This window comes from Drosophila rhopaloa, unplaced genomic scaffold, assembly GCF_018152115.1.
Source record: "Drosophila rhopaloa isolate 14029-0021.01 unplaced genomic scaffold, ASM1815211v1 contig_115, whole genome shotgun sequence".
Taxonomy (NCBI): Eukaryota; Metazoa; Arthropoda; class Insecta; order Diptera; family Drosophilidae; genus Drosophila; species Drosophila rhopaloa.
Window position 1 is genome coordinate 6454521 of NW_025334990.1, and position 13996 is coordinate 6468516.

A 13996-nucleotide genomic window follows, 5' to 3' on the forward strand; every position below is an offset into this window, starting at 1 on the left:
CGTCGTTTTGAAATTATTCAACACATCTCAATCTCCAACCGCCGAAAAAAGCAGAAGCGACGCGCATAATTTCGAATGCAAACGGTCGCGCAGCCCGCAAGTAGTTAATAGCAAACATCCGTTGAAAATCGCCAGCGTGGAGTGCCGAGCAGTACAGTAAATTGAAAACTCGAGTGCGCGCAAAGAAATTCGCATTTGCATTGGCATTTGCAGCAGCTGCAGCAACAACAATGGACCCGTTTACTCAGGTACGAGGGCAATTCGCACACAATGAAGCCCTTTGTCTCGGCACTAGTATTAGTAATTACATTCTCGATTTTTTATGGCCATTTTCCATTTTCCCGCTGCAGCACATGCTCGAGAAGGCGGAACAGCGCAGTCGCGCCCTCGGAATTAGCAACGCCAGCAAATTTCCCCCTCCGAGCACGGCCACTTCTTCTTCTGGCGGGGATCCTGGGGTCCTGACCCAGAGAAGCCGCTCGCCAGGAGTACAGAGCACGGCCAGTGGCGGCGGCAAGGTCGTGATACTGGACAAGGCCACGCTTGAGGCGTCTCCGGCCAAGCCGCTGCGTCACTATGCGGCGGTCAACAAGGAGAACATGGAGATGGGTATTGAGATAAACATTACCACCGACAAGCCGATTGGGGTAAGTACCCGCCCTGCGTTGGTTCCCAGCCTCTTTTGCTCATCTGTCCTGGTCCTCCTCCAGGTGCAAGTTGAGATCCAGGAACAGGAGGTAACCGATGACGACGATGAGGAGGGAGGGGCTCTAAATCCTCTACTGGAAGCGGCTCCAGTGAATCAGCCGCTGGCCAGGCTGCGGGACACCTCGCGCAGTAGACTTCAGCGCATGGGCGCCTTGTACTCTAACACGGATGACCTCTCCTCGCCCATTCACCGCACAGAGGGTCAGTTCCATCTGAGAACGAATGAGGACGAGAACTGCGACAATCGCAGCAGTAAGCAGCCCAAGCAGAGATTGGGCAAACTTGCCGCTTTGGCGGACACCATCAACCAGTGGGAGGATGACACGTCGCACCACGAAGTGCACAGACCTTTGGATGCGCCCCCACCGAAACCACACTTGTCCAGCAGGCGGACGGAGAAGGCACCGGCCCCACAGCCCCCCAAGAAGGACGAAGTCGACGAGGCCGCCAGGACCAAGCAACTAAAGTGGGATCCCAAGGTACTGAGCTCTCTGGAGGCCCAAGGTTTTCAACGCCGCGAATCGTCGACCATTAAACACACCTATGATTATGCCAAACAGGGAGAAGCGGCGCCAGCTGGCAAACAGGAAGGGGCAGCGCCAGTGGCCAAACCGCCAGTGCCGGAAAAATCGACGACGGTTAGCCAGGTGGCCAAGAACTTCGCCTCTGCTGCTCCGGCACCCAAGCCAGGTTCAGCAGCGCCTGCGGTTAGTGTAAAGTCTGGCTTGGTTTCCGGACGCGCCGCAATTTTTGAGAGCAAAGGAGCCAGTGGGCAGTCGCAAGGCAGTCTACGCAATCAGAAGGATCCTTGCGAGCTGTCGCTGAAAGAGCGCATGAAGCTGTTCGAGACAGGCAATAACAAGGCTATGTTGCCAATGGCACCGATAGGATCCGCTCCCAGCATTAGCCAAATCCGGGCAGAGGAAGTTAAACGTGAGTTAGGCAGCGCTTTAATCTTATTTCTTACCTATATCGCTGATTACCCTGAACAGAGCATTTAGCGGCAGTGCATCCAGTGACAGCTGCCGCTGCGACTACTGTAGTTGCAGCGGCCAAGCCTAAGACTGAAAACAAGCTGCGAGACAAGGTGGCCGCTTTGGTGGCAAATGCGCAATCATGTGCCGAGACCCGCATCAAGGATATTGATCGTCAGAGGCAGGAGGACATGCAGATTATTTCGAATCGCTTCAACAAACAAAAGGAGCTCTTTGACAACCAGACAGCCGGCAGTTCCGTGCCAGCTCCAGCTCCAGCTCGAGCTCCTGCGCCGGCACCCAGTAAAGTAGTGCGGCCAATGCCGCCACCTCCTCCACCGCCTATCGCTGGTCTCTCACCCTCGTTGGCCAGCAGTAAAAGAAGATCACGTAAGAAATGACTAACTACCCACATTCCAGGGACTTGTGGCTGATACTTCCGCATTTTCAGCTGGTGATGCGCCAATCGCCGACGAGGATTCCAAGCGGGCCCGCAAATCAGATACCGATCGCCTGTATCCCGCCCTGTCCGATCTCGATTCTAGCGGAGACAACTGCTGTGCCACCGAAACAGCTTCTGCTACGGATGACAGCCATCAACTGGATGATGACGAGACCGAAAGGTGCGCTGACAAATGCTACTCCTGCTTGCTATTTCTGCTATGCATTGAGTAGCACTCTAAGACTGATAGACCTAAGACGAATAGCTTTAAACCCCACCCTCTAGACAAGACCAACAATAAAATCGCTTTCTTAACTAACCGCTTATCTTTGATTCGTGCAGTTGCATGGATGAGTCGGAGGACCAGTCGCAGACTGAGGACAGCAGCGCTGGCATGTGCAACGGCAGTCTGGGACGAGAGATAATGAGCGCAGTCCAGCGCAATGAGGCGGAGATGCAGCAGCACCCCGGCAAGAAGGTGAGTACAGGTAGAAAACTAACAACCCAGCGGGCAGTCTCTATTCATACCATTTTATTATTTTCAGACTGTGCGCTATGCGGACCACGACTTGTACTACAACCCCGAAGGACAGGACGACAGCTCGATGAACTCCTCGCAGGTCTCTGGCGGCATCGACGACTATCTGGATGAGGCGCTGGTACAGGACAACTATGGCAGCACTCAGGATGATGAGAGCGACAGCGAGGACGAGCACAATGCCAGTCGACTATCCTTGGGCGTAAGTATTTAAAAAATAGTCTTATTTTAATCCCAGAGTTTTTGAACTCTTCTACGACTAAATACCAATACTTTATTTTTAATTGTACTTGCAGAGCAAAGGAACCACCGCTTCAAACAGCTTTTCCTTCCGTAAAAATCCAGTCTCATTATGCACTCCCATCGACGAGCACCATGAGATAATGGACATGCAGACGCCTCTCCCAAGTGGTGGACAACCGGTCAAGTCCGAATTGAGCGTGAACCAGGACAACGACAACCTGGTCACCCTGGTACATACAGTCAGCTTCTATCGCCGCCAGCAGAGCGCCAATGTGAGTTTGTTAATGTGATCAAATTAAACAATTCTAACTTAATTTGCACTGCTTTTAGAGCTCCAATTCCACGCCGGTGCGAAAGATCTGTCGCGAGCAGCAGGTGATGCGATCCGCTCTCGGTGGGGACTGTCATGCCAAGCACAGACTGGAGTACGACTCTCCTCAGCAAAGTGAGAACACAGGAGCATCCGCTGGTGTCACAGATAATCAGACCGACGATGACGATGAAGATATGCAAAATGCGCGGGAATTGAACGAAGCTTCTCAGGCGCAGGACAAAATAAAGAAGCTGCTGAGTGAGGTGTGCAAGCAGCAGCAGGTGATTGGTCAAGCCAGTCAGGCCCTTAACCTGTGCGCGGCAACCGTCGAGTTTTCCGGTTCCACAGAGTCCGTTGAGGGAGAGCGATATCTTCTACTGGCAAGTAAGTAACCTAAGTGAATTTGACCTTTTACTATCAAAATATTTACATGTCCATTTAATCTTTTCCGGAAAAAGGAAATGTAACCCCAGAAAAGTTATTTTTTTTCCCAAGTTAATTGTCCATTCATAATACAGTTATTTTTGTTAAAACCATAAAAGTTGCCATATAGAATAAATCTGATGCTTTAACTCCTTACAGCCCATCGTCGCCAGGCCTGTTTGGACGAAGTTCAGCGTTTGAGAGTTGAGAACAGCATCCGTCCCGTGGGTGCCCCAAAAGAAAAGGGCCTGCTGACGGTCAAGGACATTACCATTCCCCTAAGGCAGGAGTACGTGCGTAAAATGGCCACTGGCAACATCAATGGTCATCATCTTGTGTGCCTACTGAAGTACAATGAACACGTACTGGCCACCAAGACTGTGCCCACGATGCCTGGCCTGTTGTCTGTCAAATTCCCAGATGTCCTGCAACTAAACAATGTATATGCAGATTTTAGGGTAAGCTTTTAGACTCTTTAAATCTATACTCTCTCTCATTGGGAACAATTCGCCTACAGATCACTCTGGAAATCTATGGTATGCTGGCACAACGTGATCAGCTGCCCCATGAATTGAAGTACCACATCAATTTAAACAAAAAGGGAGGCGTAAAGACGCCCAAAAAGAAGGGCGGCGAAAATCGCCTGGTGATGCCGCCGGTGCAGAGTCCGGCGGGACCACATGTGGTTCGGACGCCGCAGCTCGTGCAATACGGCTTTGCCATCTTCTCGTTGCGAGAAATCCAACGTACTTCCTGGACGCTGACTCAGGTGCTGGGCGTCAGCCCGCTGGAGGGCGTGGTTCACATGAAGGTCAACTGTGAACTATCCGTGAGCGTGGAGTACAAAGGATTCCTTACCATGTTCGAGGACATTTCCGGCTTTGGAGCCTGGCACCGACGTTGGTGCTATCTGAACGGCTCCGTGATCAACTTCTGGAAGTATCCGGACGATGAGAAGCGCAAGACGCCTATGGGCAGCATCGATTTAAATGCATGCAGTTCCCAAAAGGTAACCACTGCGCCGCGCGATATCTGCGCTCGCCTTAACACCATGCTGCTGGAGTGCGAAAGACCTGCGCTGGACACGGACCAGGAGTCGCTGATAATCGTGCCCAACGGGCGAACCACTACAGTGCGCCATCTGCTTTCCGCCGACACAAAGGAGGAGCGCGAGGAGTGGTCCGCTTACTTCAACAAGGCGTTGACATTGCTGCGCGCCTGGGGAACTTCTCACTGAACTGCTGCCCCGCTCCTGCAATCCTGTCAGCAGCACGGACACTGACACCAAACGGGCGGGTTGTTTAAAGTTTTCTCTTTTTAAGTTTACTCAAATTACTATTTAACAGCGCTCGCGTTTGTCTTTTTTGTTTTATGTTTCCGACTCAAATTAATCGTATTCCGCATTCGACACGTTCGTGTTCGTATTTTATCGACGAAGTATTGTTTGAATACCTTTATATGTACATTGCATTTAGGATGTCTCGCTAAATATATAATATGTATAAATCCCAGTAAAAGGCGGCCGCCAGTTGTACACTGAATAGTTTATAGTTTATTGAATACTTTTATACACGTACACATTTACATTCACATATATCGTTTTGCAAGAACTCGTGGCTATGAAGAAGTGGCTACGTGGATTCCGCGTGTTAACTATCTTTGTGTCTCTGACCATTCCGAATCTAACAACAAGTGAGAGTTAAAGCTTGCGTGGTATCACGACGCCGGCTGTTCTAGTGCCAAACTCCGATCCGGCACCAGGATTCTCCGTATCCGTTTCGTTTGACGGCTCGGGTGGTTTATGTGTACTGTGTAGGTGGTTCATGTCAGGTAGTTCAGTGTGTCTGATTCTCTGGCCATCTGAATTGACTCTTGTTTGGAGATAACATCCTTACGTATGTCATTTGGCCGTCGGCCTAAAGGCTATCTACAAAATGTCGACTACGAATTGCCGCCGGCGATGTTTTTTAATGTGGGTTTCCTCTAGTTCACAACATTATCAAATGTATAGATATATTTTGTATTGGTATATATTTTGACTTGAATCTGCTTTTAGTTGTAAATTCTCCAAAATTATTACAGTTTGCCAGATATGCAGGATATACTTGTGCTTTGTACAACAGTAGCGCTCTCGCTGGATCGGGTCCGGAATACAATTATATATATTATATACACATTCTGTTGCGAAAGGAGGGAACAATTGAAGACGGGAGACGCTACTGTTCGTTAATGCATTCGCTGGATTCGGTTACATTGCCTCAAACTGTTTTGGATATTCCGTTTAGCAATCAAATTGTCAACGTTCGCTAGAATATTAGGGGTATAATACTGAAGGATATTTCCATATAACACTTGTCTGTACTTGTGTGTTTGTTGTTGGTGAGCAGTTGCAACGCAATAATAAAGCTTAATTTCGATGCAAGTCTTGGGGTTGCTGAATTTAGATTCATCTAACCTATGCACTAAACCTTAATCGGTGGCCAATATAAAATTTAAAAATAATTGCCTAAGCTTACTCATATTCGTGTGTGTGTGCTTGTGTTCGTGAGTGTGTGTTGCCATGCACCTTTAATGAACATTTTAAAATTCAACACTTAAGGCTACAACGGAATGTACAGTAAACAATTAAATAAATTAAACAGTAAATAGTAAAACGATATGCGTAGAATACTATACATAAAAGACAGTCGCCGGGCCGGCATGAGTTCCCTACGGATTGCCAGCCCCGCTGGCGGGCACCTGGGCATTCTGGCGCCGCAGATCCGACTGGGTGGTGGCCGTTATAATGGTGCCCACAATCAGCATCACGGCCATGGTTATGTTGGCCGCAATGTCCCCGAACGTGGTGAACAACTCCGAGTAGAAGAGCGTGAAGCAGATGCCAAAGGTCTGGGCGGAGGCATTCAGCAGGCCAGAGGAGGTGCCCTCCGGCTCCGGAAACGTAAGCTCGGCCCCGAACTCAAAGCCCACCGGCAGGTAGCCAGTCATAAAGAAGCTGCAAGGGAGTAAATAATACGGAAACCATTTTTAGTACCCAATCCAAACTTTGACTATATGATATGAGACAAATTTATACTTCTTCATAAAGATTGCAGACTAATAACTTGAAGTTCATTTATTGTTGCTTTTTATAAAACTAATGTAAATTAACCCAGTAAATTACTCAAATTTGTTTGAATTAAAAAAAACTTTATTTTAGAGCTTAAATATAAGAACATGGAAATTTGACTCACGGTTATTCGTTCTAATCTGTGACTAAGTTAACATTTTTAAGGAATTTTTTTATTAATAACTTATTTAAAAAATTATGTTTTTATTGCTTGACAATTTTTAAAAAGAGGGTGCCTGATTTGACCCACTTTAATGTTTTCGAAAACATGCTTTCTCTAAGCTAATGGCAGTAACAAATATGCCACTTTAAACAAAAATATTTGTCTGACAAATTCCAATGTTTAACTTGCCTTTGTAGCGTATGATAGTTTGAGTAAAAAACATAGTATATACAAAACTCACCCCAACAGCGATGCCGTCAAATAGACCACCGCAATGTGTCCCGTGTTCAGAGTGAAGGTGAAGATCCACATGCCCACCATGGATAGCGCGTAGACCGCCAGCGTCGTCTCCCTTGGAAAATGGGTGAACCACATTAAGTCCCGCTCATTAAACATTGAGGGCCCCTTATTCAATTAATAACAACTTCTGCTGCTGCCGTGCTAAAACTTTCTCAAGCAGCCCACTCCTAGCGGGGCCACATGGCGTATACGTAATGAGTTTCGCCCATGTTCGGAAAAGCCCTTCAGTGTTTGATTGTTGTACTTACTTGAACTTGTGCGTCTTATCCAGCACAACACCCGATACCACGGAGCCCAGCATTCCGGCCAGCACAATGCTGAGGCCAATACGTCCGGCGTCTACCTCGTGGCCGGGATAATACTTCAGCACCACCTGCAAACAAATCCCAGCAATTAGCCCCCATTAACCGCTCATTAATCGAGTGGGCACTCATACCGGATTCAGGAGCGTTGAGATGGCGTAGAAGACGCCCACATTGATGCCGTAGGAGAGAAGCAGGAAGATGAAGTTCCGGTTGGTCATCAGGTTCTTCAGCGACTGCATGAAGCTGACCTGCTCTTCTCCAGAGCTCTCCAAAATTTGGGCCGCCTCCTGGGCGGCGGAAGGTGGAGTGGGCGGTTTGTCCTGGAAAACTAAAAAAAATTAAAGAAAAATGTGAACTTACAATACCTTGCTTTCAAAAATCGTAATACACATAAAAGCTACCAAATATTTATTGGTGTAAAAAGGGCGGATTTCTCGTCTTTATTGTGAGCTAACAGAATGTAGTAAACTTTCAGCTTACAGTGACGACGAGATATCGTCGTTTCTCTATTGAATAAAATGCACTTACATAACACCATCAAGACGAGCAGGATGCTGGTGAGACCGGCCACTAAGTAGAACATCATCTGCAGATCACTGCCCACCGTCTCCAGATCCGGTGAATTTGGCACCAGCATGGGCGGCAGCACAAAACCGACGGCCACGCCCAGCTGAAAGAAAAGAAAAGGGCGGATTTCTCTATTGTAGACAAGTTGTCCAAAGCGGAATCAGTTTCCGGTTCCGCTGCTGCCTCCTCCGAATTCGCTGCCATTTCTGCTCCGCTTCCGGACTTCCACTCTCTGCACCCGACCCTTGGACTAACGTTATTCACGCTGCAACTGTGAAATTGATTTATAGTGGGCCTGGCTCGACTAGATACATGTACATCTCTGCTCCTTTCCGGATCCCCCAGTAAATGCTTTTCTGCTGCCGTTTTTGTTTTTTTGTTTTCGTCAAAGTTTGTGGCGCTGTTTTACGGAAAAAAATAGATGTATACCCCGGGCTCGGCTGTGACAGCTCCGTTTTTTCCACACACGCCACTGCACAAAAGTTGAGCCATGCAATTTTTAGTAGTTTTCCTTGATTTTTTATGGAAGACTGATAGGGTATTATGTGGATAGTGAAACGAGTAGGATATGGGTAATGTCTTCCTAACGAACTATAAAAACATAACTAAATCAGGGTAGAATAAATGTTTCCCCTTTTAGCACCATAAAATCCAAATAGAAATTTAAATATTTAACTTCCAAATAAAAACTAACATAAAACAGTATCATTCAGTTGAGTTTACACAGATGCAGTTGTTATTTATTTACCTCTATTTTTTAACACTATAAATCGGTTTTAGTGGCAGTGGCGGTATTTAGGGCCAAGTGACGGTTGACAGTCAGGAAAATAAATTGGACCATAAAAGCTTATTTTTCAAGCGCAAAATTTAAAATTGTGTTTAAACTAAGAAAATTGTTTCCTAAAAAAATACGTATACAATACAAAATGGGAATTTCATGCAAACGCATATCAGGTTTATTCAATTAATGAAAGCCTCAGGGGGAATTTCCTTAGTTTAATTGAATTGAAACACATACCTTTTGTATGGCAAATAATCAGCTGAGTCCCAATTGTTTTCATTTAAGCAAACAAAGGAAATGTCAGCCGGCTGAACAGTTCAGCTTCACACACAATAAACCAAGCCGAGCTTTTCTCTTTGGCAATAACTTTTGGTTTGCACAAACAAAGGAACGAAATTGTGGAAAGAGGAAAACCCAATTCCCGCTGAGGTTAAAGGAAAACCTTTGGCAGTATCGTGACCAAACAGACCAGACACCAAAGCTGCAGGTGGTCTGTCCTCCAGATTGGGCCACCCATTTAATGGAACACGCAAACACATCCGTTTTCCCCTTTTCCATCTTTACTTAAGAAAATTGTGTTTTGGGTTGGTAGTTTGATTTTATAGCAGTTCAATAATCGAAGGATCAAGATTATCTCAAGTAAACTCAGATTTCCCCATTTATCTGGGTTTACCTTGAAAAATGTCCTTCAGATGACTTAAGGAAGATTATGGCATTAGTCTAATGGATTTTGCCAATGGAAAATCCTAGAAATCGAAAATGGAAAACAAACAAATTTCTCAGGTAAAAACGAAAAGGTTGTAAATGTTTAATCCCAAGCAATTTCTATATCTGTGAAAATTATAATTTCAGGATTTATACAAGTAAATAATAAATTTCGCTTTTGAAAAGCCAATCATACAAAGATATACAGCGCTGCCGCCATATAAATAAATAAATGTCAAGGATTCAGTTTATAGCTGCCAATAATTTAAATAATGATCGGCAATAAAGTCGGGAATTGGTATAATCGAGTAAAAACAGAAATGTGATTTTAAAATACTCGTGCAATATGAGCCTGAGTAAATTCAAAGAATTGCAACCATTTGCATAAATGTATTCGAGCGATGGGCCATAAACCAGGCAGATGCCAGGAGCTCATCTCCATTTCCATTACCAGCTCTTGTCCGTTTCCTTTGTTCTGGCTATTTGGGTTTTTATGGGGGAACGCAAAAGGACATTCGAGTGGGACACGGGACACGGGACATGGGACACGCCACTGCAGTCTGAGCCTCTCCATGGTATCAAGAATAAATATTTGAGCCGACTCAGAGAATCGAGCGTCTGAGTCTCGTTTGGAGGGACTGCCATTCCGCCGGAATATTCGCATGCGGCCCTGGAGAATGTTATTCTCGACTTGGCGGCACAACTCGTTCCGGCCGTGTTTACATGACCATCCGGGAAAAAAAACGACGTGCAGGAAAAAAAATTAGGGGGAAAAGAAACTGTGTTTGCTCAGCACTCTGGCAACAATGCTCCTCCGCCAAATCCGCTTCAGCTCGGCTCAGCCAGTCAGAAATCAGAGATTTGGGGGCGGCGGGTGGCGGGGGGCGTGTGGCTCGAAGAGCGTGTGGTGCGTCGTCCTTGCCAGATAAGGCAGCCAAGGCGATTGAGTGGGCGGATGGGCGGCGGAGCGTTCGCATTCAATGTCACTCGGTATGTGGGCCATCTACGTGGCCCCACGCTGCGTTTTTTATGAAGGCTCTTTTTTTTCGGGCACAAGTTCGGCTTGGCATTTCGACAAGAGATTACCCGGGCTGGCTTTAAACCCTTCGCCATTCTGACCCACTCTTTCCCATCATCATCATTCACATCCACATCATCGTCCTGTTTTCGTCATCATCACGTAGCCTCACATTGTCACATCCCATTGTGACTTCCTACCTGTGACAAGCGGAAATTATAAGCCTTTTCATCTGCACTCGAGTGAGAAGCAAATATGACACACAGGTGCGTTTAGGATGCAATGTGTCTTGCCGGGATGTCGGTGGAGGTGAAGGAGGAGGTGGCTGTGGATATTTGAGCCCCATATTTGCACTTGCAGTCCTGCCGCCCGATGCGCTCGTAAATCAACATAAAGAGCAAACTGTTCCACATCCCATTGCCCCCACTTTTCACCCCCATTTTCCCCGTTTACATTCCCTACTTTCCACTCTCCATTTCCCTGGCCCATTGTCATTCATCACCGCCGCACCTGACACTGTTGGCTAATGGCTAAGCAAGCGGCCTAATTGTTTTGCGGTGTTTAAGCCCATAACCTGTCCAAAGTCAAAATCGCAGTCATTTGGAAATGCCCTGACATGTGCATGCTGAATTTTCCACCAAAATTTGGTTAAATTGTACACTCATAAGAAAAAGTAATGAAATCAATAAATTCACTTATCAAATTTTTTTTAAAAATGTTCTTAAACTGTGTTTTAATAGCAAATCAAAAATTGGAGTCATTAAAAAGTGCCATGACATGTTACAATTCAAAAATACGCTTTCACAATAAACTTATATAATCAATAAGATTGTTAAATAAACCAAGAAAATTGTAATACAAAAATATTTTATAAAAGGTTTGTTGAATTGGCTTTTGCTATTTATAATTGAAGTCATTTGGGAACATTTTGTGATTTTTCTTTATTTAGATTTATTTAAGGATTTATAAAAGGATTTCAATTTTAATTCACCTTAATAAATGTGATAATAATAATTTGTAGGTGTCATAGTCGTGACATGTTTAAAGTCGTTATTAATGTTTTGCCGTTATTGATCCAGCGCTAGTTCTTTTGTGGAGTAGAATTTTATTTATTTCGCTTAACCTTGCCAGTTTTGACATGCGGAAAATTAACTATTAAATTTGTAGAGCAGTGCTTACTGCATGCCTTCATTTCCTTTAGTTACCCCCTTTTCACACAAGTCTTTTACTGTAGAGAAAGCTTTCTACAGCTATTAACTTAATAGGAATGAAAACGAGCTGGACCTCAATTCAAGGAAATAAGTGAGTAAACCATTTTCCACTTGTGACATTCCAAATTCGTTTATGGTTAATGAATATTGTCTTCGTCATTGCCTTACAGAATTTTGCGGTTTTTCATTCCTATTCGGTGCAAAAGTCAAATAATCAACTGGTCGGTCGGCCACAATCTCGAGTTGTGCACTTGCAACGGCATAATGCCAGTCCCCTCACCTCAGCCCACCTCCTGCACCCTCTCAATGGTGACATTTCAATTGTCCAGCCCCATTGGATGACCGAAGGTATCCAGGCAATCACTTAAGCTGCGGAGAATTTCGGAGAGGTCATTTCGTTTGTTTGTCGCTGCTGAATAAATTGAACCTCTTGCCGCTGGCCAGAGATGCGGATGCAGTGCGCCAAATTGAATCCACTCAAAGAGCCTTCCGCATGCATTAGCATTGGGAGCCATTCAGGCGAAAGGGGGCGTGGCATGGCATGGGGCGACCCTGCCGTTGTCAGTTTTGTTTAACTTGTGCGGCAGCTCGCAACTCTTTTGGGCAATTTCATGATTGCCAGGCCAGGATTCACAGGGCAACCAGCACAAAAATGCCGGAGCAAGCCACTTCCGCACTACCGGAAGTGGGCTGGTCGCACGTCCCCAGGCGGCCTTGCCCCGAGTCACTGCATCAATCTAGCAAAATGGGGCGGACTACTGCCTTTTCTGTGTTCATGCAAATTCAACGGCTCACTAACTCACAAGACAATGTCGGAGCGGCTTACATGGCAATCTCCCATCAACGCAGCGAGGACCAACTCACCTGGTTGCCAAAGACGCCCACGCTGGTGGCCGAGGACACCTGGTCCGGACCGAACCACACTGCAGCCAGTCGGGCGGGAAGCGATAGGATGCACACCTGGGCCAAGGCCACGATCGACTGGCCAATGAAGCTCACGTAGAAGAGCGAGGGATCCACCGAAAATACCTTGATCCAGGCCCCAATACATGTGCCCACAATTCCAACTAGGGCGGTTATGCGAAGACCCTGTTGATGACACACAAGCAAAACAATGGAGGCAATTAATAATGGGAAACTGCTGGGGAACAAAGGCTGCCCTTTTAAATGTGGAAAATTAAGAAAGCTCTAAATGAGAGTAACTTAATACGAAAAACAAATAGGTTTTTAAAGTAACTTAAAACTCATATTCCTGTGATTTTAATTAGAATATTTTCTATTATCATTTTTAATTAGGAGAATTATTCTAATCGAACATAACACAAAGTTGAATGCATGTGCCACTCAAACTATTTTTAAAGGAGATGTAACGATTAGACTTGGAGCTGTAAAACTCTCAACAAATATTGGACAATAGTTTTGTTTTCCAAAAACAACGTTTAAATCAACAAAATTAACATCAATAAGTTTAATGCTATTAATTAACTACAATTCAATCTCAAACTGTTACTCTTATGGACTTATTTTCAACATTTTTTTTGTAAGTGAGAACACAAATATGAATGATTTAATACATTTTGTTAACACCTTTTCTTCTTGAATCGTTGACTTATATCGGTTCTCAGATTTATGCTAGTTTGTGCCACTGCCATCACTTACCACTTTATCCAAAAACCAACTGCCGGGGAATATGAGCGGTATGTAGAGGATCATATAAATCATGGACGTCCAGTCCACCCATTTATCGCTGATGCCATAGTATCTGCAGGACAAAAGGGAGCCGCGGTTAGAAAGGGCGATATTCCCGTGGCGAGGATGCAGTTGTCGTCGGACGAGAAGTTAATTTATTCACCCAATTCATTAGGCCCCGCCCATAGTCAAGTTGTTTAATGAGCTTTTTGAGAACTTTTAACGAAATATGATGCATGATTTCCCGGACTCGCACGACCACCCCACGCAGGTCCCTGCCTCACTCACCGTGTTATTATGTTGTTAATGATGGTGTATTGTATCCACTGCATGGCATTCGAGGATGAATAGAACACAAAGAGAATGAGCACCGCCCAGCGTCGGGCGTAGACTTTGTAGCCTGGAAAATAGAAATAGAATGCGAGCCAGGTGAAAGCCACTTCAGAATGCTCGTGGAACGGCTCAAGGCTTCCCAACCTCCGCCGGAGGACCCCATGTAGCTGCAGC

The 13996-nt window shown here is 45.6% G+C and overlaps 2 protein-coding genes across 8 annotated transcripts in view; one reads left to right on the plus strand and one right to left on the minus strand.

Moving 5' to 3' along the window:
* LOC108051942 (anillin) lies at positions 1 to 5235 on the plus strand. 2 transcript variants are annotated; one of them, XM_017134252.2, is made up of 12 exons: positions 1 to 248; positions 351 to 647; positions 711 to 1187; positions 1269 to 1641; positions 1701 to 2072; positions 2134 to 2305; positions 2467 to 2602; positions 2670 to 2864; positions 2959 to 3177; positions 3236 to 3602; positions 3801 to 4099; positions 4159 to 5235. In XM_017134252.2, the coding sequence occupies exons 1-12, from the start codon at positions 231 to 233 to the stop codon at positions 4876 to 4878; spliced, it is 3645 nt and encodes a 1214-aa protein (XP_016989741.2). In that variant the 5' UTR covers positions 1 to 230; the 3' UTR covers positions 4879 to 5235. The 2 variants fall into 2 exon arrangements, with proteins under 2 accessions (XP_016989741.2, XP_044316139.1); XM_044460204.1 differs by having other exon boundaries at positions 711 to 1641.
* LOC108051943 (feline leukemia virus subgroup C receptor-related protein 2) overlaps positions 5174 to 13996 on the minus strand; it is a 23802-nt gene continuing 14979 nt past the window's right edge. For all 6 annotated transcript variants that reach the window (XM_017134254.2, XM_017134256.2, XM_017134255.2 and 3 more), the window contains 8 exons: positions 13778 to 13889; positions 13460 to 13562; positions 12665 to 12889; positions 8047 to 8188; positions 7650 to 7846; positions 7462 to 7586; positions 7155 to 7265; positions 5174 to 6636 (listed from right to left, as the gene is read on the minus strand). In XM_017134254.2, the coding sequence (XP_016989743.1) occupies positions 6351 to 6636; positions 7155 to 7265; positions 7462 to 7586; positions 7650 to 7846; positions 8047 to 8188; positions 12665 to 12889; positions 13460 to 13562; positions 13778 to 13889 (1301 nt within the window). In that variant the 3' untranslated portion in view covers positions 5174 to 6350. The remainder of the gene's footprint in view (positions 6637 to 7154; positions 7266 to 7461; positions 7587 to 7649; positions 7847 to 8046; positions 8189 to 12664; positions 12890 to 13459; positions 13563 to 13777; positions 13890 to 13996) is intronic.

Excerpts from the sequence above, each read along its gene's own strand:
- LOC108051942 (XM_044460204.1), top strand. Across the intron at positions 2,603-2,669 it reads AGCAGCACCCCGGCAAGAAG|ACTGTGCGCTATGCGGACCA; the intron begins GTGAGTACAGGT and ends TATTATTTTCAG. Across the intron at positions 3,178-3,235 it reads GCCGCCAGCAGAGCGCCAAT|AGCTCCAATTCCACGCCGGT; the intron begins GTGAGTTTGTTA and ends CACTGCTTTTAG.